The 4,586-nt window shown below is 53.5% G+C and overlaps 1 protein-coding gene across 11 annotated transcripts in view; it reads right to left on the bottom strand.

Moving 5' to 3' along the window:
- The window catches only part of LOC107196102, a 10,714-nt gene that overhangs the window by 4,186 nt on the left and 1,942 nt on the right, over positions 1 to 4,586 (bottom strand). For 6 of the 11 annotated variants that reach the window (XR_003048136.1, XR_003048137.1, XR_003048138.1 and 3 more), the window contains one exon: positions 201 to 3,784. Coding sequence is in view for 4 of the 11 variants with exons in the window: in XM_025051060.1 (XP_024906828.1) it covers positions 2,129 to 2,260; positions 3,506 to 3,784 (411 nt within the window). In the remaining 7 variants the exon portion in view is untranslated. Of the gene's footprint in view, positions 1 to 200; positions 3,785 to 4,573 lie in introns of those variants that run through there. The other 5 variants (XR_003048144.1, XM_025051062.1, XM_025051063.1 and 2 more) reach the window with 5 other exon arrangements.

Genomic DNA, 4,586 nt, shown 5'->3' with positions numbered 1-4,586 from the left:
TCGGTTTGCGGGAAGGCCGGCCTGAGGAGCACGGCAGGACCATGGAGCAGGCGGTGGAGGACGCAGCGTGGGCTTTAGCAAGAACTAGGTGACAGTTACTGATTGCTAGCAATGACACTGAGTGGCCATAAAGAGCGGCTGGTACCAGGGGCTTCCAACTTTGTTGTCCGCACCTACCAATGAGAGAGTCAAACACAAAGCCCCATATGAGCATATTTATTTACGCATTGTGTGCATGTACCTCTGTCACACACTAAATATTAGCACAATTTAATTTCTTTCCTTCTTTAGCTATGAGATAAATATATAAAGGGAAGCTTACTCTCTTTTCCCCGACACCCGATGACTCACATGGCCACTGGTTTACAGTCAGTCAGACATGTCCTGGTCACCCTCTCAGGACGCCCAGGACTGGCCTCATGCTGTCACTGTTCCCAGAACCGCAGGAGTGTAGGCCTCTGTGCAGTGTAAGGGGCAGAGCTGGGCGGAGGGACAAATGGACCCAGGGTCTCGAAGGCCATCCTCACTGATTTCTGTCTTTCTGCCTTCTGCTCTCCACGCTCTGCACAGCAAGGAACATGGCCTCACGCTTCCTGAGCCCCGATCTTGCTGCTTCTGCCCCGTGGAAGGGGCCCGCTGCCCTGTCTCTCTTGCCAAAGCTGTCCGGGGGAGGGACTCACCAACCCAGCCTGGCTCAGACACCCACTGCTGCGCCGGACGACGCTGGCCACGGGGCAGGGGCTCAGGAGAACACAGCAGTAACCCACCAGGAGACGTGTGCCTGGGGACGAGGGCACGCCGGGAGAAGGGGCGCAGTCAGTAGGCAGGTGGTCTCGGGGGCACCCTTCGAGTCGCACATCTGCTCACGTCACGCTCATCCCTGAAGTCCACCGGCAATTCCCGTGCTTCGATTTATCAGGCCAGGCCCTCTATGATTCATGAGCTTAGCCTTTTCTTTGCGTTAAAAAAATTTAAACCTTTTATTTGAGTAAAAATAAAGTGACCAACTATCAGAACTGAGATTATCTCATGGCAGAGGCTGAATCTGAGGCAAAAACATTCACGTCCCATTTAAATAAAACACACAGGAGCAAAGGCAGCGAGGATGGGAAAGACCCGTATGAGGAAACGTAAAACTGTCCTGGAATTCATGGGCGGCACGGCTGCAGTCAATTACGAGGGAGTTTTATCGCAGGAAAGCTGATGGAGTAACTCATGGGAAAGGTGAGCCTTGTAAGGTATTTCTGAGTTTCTTAATACACAAAATATTTCCAAACGAACTCCCCATTATCCCCGCACTGTTAGCATCTGGGTGCCACCTGTGGCAGGCGTGGTTGCACGGCCACCCACCCCGCCCATGCCCCACTTTGCAGTGGTCATGGGGTTGGGAGGGGCTATCCCCAGTCCCGCTGTGGGGGCGGCGTGGCTCCCCTCCTTTCGAAGTGGCTGCTTTAGCGGGAGCCAGTTATCCAGGTCTAGACAGGGCAGTGCAGGGCGTCCTCCTGCCCCCTGAGGGCCCCGTCAGAGTGACGCTCTGGGAAGCAAAGCTCTGTCTCCCGGGGCTGTGGGCGATGAAGCCTGTGGCCCCAGCGGCTGCGGGCAGCCATGTCGTGACTCTGAGGAAAGCCAGCCTGAAGACCAAGTCTCCATACAGAGGGGACTGGGGGACCCTGCGGACAAACGGACCTGCGGACAAACGGACCTGCGGCCCGGACCGAACTGTAGCAAAGCCTGTCTCCCAGCTGGACTTTCCAGACGCCGAACCGGCGAAACCCCTTTATTGTTCAAATCAGTCGAATTATGTTTTCTTCTGGGAATGTCTTCACCGATGCAATGGCCTTCTCAAATTTCCGAGGTCTATATGTAAAACTTTTCCCAACAAATGTCATAACCTGCCATCTCCACTTAACAGTGTCCTCCTGTGAACAACTTTCTTTGACCGCCCGCCCCCCCAAAAGATATATCGATGACATCATTTTTAACGGCCGTGTTGTTACCATCAGATGTTTAGATTTTTTTCCAGCTTTGTACTGTTTTCAGTATTGTTACAGAGAGCACCGTGGGTGTGTATCTTCACTCACTTGTCCAGATCCTTCCTTGGGATAATCCATAGGGAGAAACTGGAGGGTCAAAGCGTGTGTGTATTCATAGGGCTTTTGTCAACTGCACTTCCAAACGTGACCCCAGGGGGCGCTCTCACGGACGGCGCGTCCGTTTCCCGGCACCGATGCCAACATCGTCCTTTCTCATCTTCGCCGGCCTATCGATAAAAGTGGTATTTCCCTTATTTTCTAGTTTTTAAAATTACTAAAACGTCCCATTTTATTTGTTCAATTGCCACTTGTATTTCCTCTTTAAATAAGTCTTTGGACCTATTTACTCAAACATTTAAAATATATACCTAATTTTAAAAAGCAAACTGTTTCCTGTCAGAGCCTTTTACTTCCTTAGTTGTACGATTTCCACATAGTAATCCCGCGTCAGATATGGTACGTATATTTCGTCCAATTAAAAAAATTGACAAATGAGTTTAGGTCGGCAAATCTGTTTTTCTCAGCATGGCTGCTGCCTTTGGTGATGTGGTGGATGCTGGGGGTTCTCCCCAGGGTCTGTGCCACCCATCCCTTGCTGGCATCTTGTGACCTCAAGGTGTCATTGTCCAGCAGTTGAATCACCCTTCTCCAAACTCATGGGCACCTCTGGGCTTGTTCAGCTACATAAACTCAGAAACTCCCTTTAGAGAGTGTGACAAGGAGACAATTGTGAGATGCCCTAAATTAGCTGCAGCAGGCGGAAGGTGGGAGGGAGAGACAGGTCAGTTAGCAGCTGCAGGGCAAAGCCAAAAAGGATGCCTACGTTCCTGAGTGCGCCTTGAACTCCAAGTTAAGTTCCAGGTGGCTGCTTCCCCGATCATCTGGAGAGAACAGCGAGTCTCCAGGGGCCCCCCGCACTTGCTCACGCGTGAGCTTCCGCAACTGTGGCCCACAGGCAACCCGCTTCTTCCGTAGGAACAGGGGCCTGTCCCAGGACCGGAACCTCTCCTCCTCCCACCCTTTGTCTAGAGCCAATATAAATTCCTTTAAAACAACCAGCACCTTTGTGCCCCAAACTCACTGTATCGAAGAGCCCGTGATGACGCGTCTGCGTTCCCCAGCCGCCTGGGTGCCGGTGGTTTAGACCTTTTTCCGGCTAGCACATGGCTCCATAACCCCCTCCTTCAGAAAAGCTTTCGGCCTCTAAGGTTTTTGTATAACAAGCATAAGCCGATCTGAGCTGGATTTTGTCCTTCTTGAAACCGCCAACGTCTTAACTCTTGCAGAGTTTAGTTCTAGGAAGTATGGGATGTCGCTAGGGGCAGACTCCAAACTCTGGAAGTGGTTGAACTGAGTTAGGGAAGGAGGGACGTGGGAACCTTTGCTCTATGTCATGAATGGCTGCGGTGGTCAAACAATGGCCCCCAAAGGTCTCCATGCCCTACGCCCCAGAAGCCATGATGTTACCTTACATGGCAGAAGGGAGCTTGCAGGTGTGGCCAAGGGCCCTGAGGTGGGCAGCTCCTCCTGGACAGCATGGGCAGGTCCCTGTCATAGGGACCCGGGAGGAAATGGGGTGACAGATGAGGCAGAGCTTGGAGCGGCCCGCTGTCAAGGTGGAGGAAGGGGCTGCCAGCCAAGGGATGTGGGCGCCGCTGGACGCTGGCGAGGCAAGGAGGCAGGTTCTCCCTGGAGCCGCCGGAAGGAGCATCCCTGAGACACCCTGACTGCAGGACTTCCGACCTCCAGAACTGTAAGAGAATAATGGCTGTTGTGTGCGGCCAATGAGTTTGGGGTAATTTGCTACAGCAGCACTCGGAGCCTAATACAAATGGAATGGCACTTCTTTAGTGACACAGGCTATGTGTCTGTGCGACTGAAGCACCAGGGGAGGCACAGTGGCTCACTCACTGAGGTCCCACGAGAGGCTGAGAGACACTGAGACATCATAAGCCTGAAACTGGCCCATTTGAATGCAAAGAAATCAGAAAACACCACTCTGCTAAGAATAGAGTAATTTGGCGCTTATCAGAGGAGAAGGAAACAAAGCCTTCACTCCAAGCAAAGGTTATGGAGCTGGGCAGGCAGGCTGGGGACCTGGCAGGGGAAAATCCTGGGGCGGGAGCCCAGAGGATGCCCAGCCCAGCCCCGCCTCACCCCAGACCTGTCTCCAGCACCTCCCTAGTCCCACCTCAGAAATGGCACTCGAGGACAGGGACAAAGCAGGTCCTCCGTGGGCCAGAGTGCCAGGGGCTGACTGAGGAGCCAGGAGCGCCCCCCCCGCCCCTCTCCAAAGAAGGAGTTTTTCATGTTAAGTGGGTGACTCAGTCTGAGGTCATCTGACCACGAGAGGCTACATCTGACCCCAGCAGACAGAGCATCACATCACCCAGATGTGCTGGGCCTCAGTCAGAATGAGACCACGGCTGACTTCCTGTGGGGGTGGGGCATTACACGCAGGCGTGGCCAGCTGTGAGGGTGAAGGGCAGAGGGGAGGAGTAACGGGGGTGCATAAGGACTGGGGTAACTGAAGGGGGGACCTTCGGGGTAGGG

Source organism: Pteropus alecto, unplaced genomic scaffold (assembly GCF_000325575.1).
Source record: "Pteropus alecto unplaced genomic scaffold, ASM32557v1 scaffold118, whole genome shotgun sequence".
NCBI classification, from domain to species: domain Eukaryota; kingdom Metazoa; phylum Chordata; class Mammalia; order Chiroptera; family Pteropodidae; genus Pteropus; species Pteropus alecto.
This window is presented reverse-complemented; position numbering and strand designations above follow the sequence as displayed.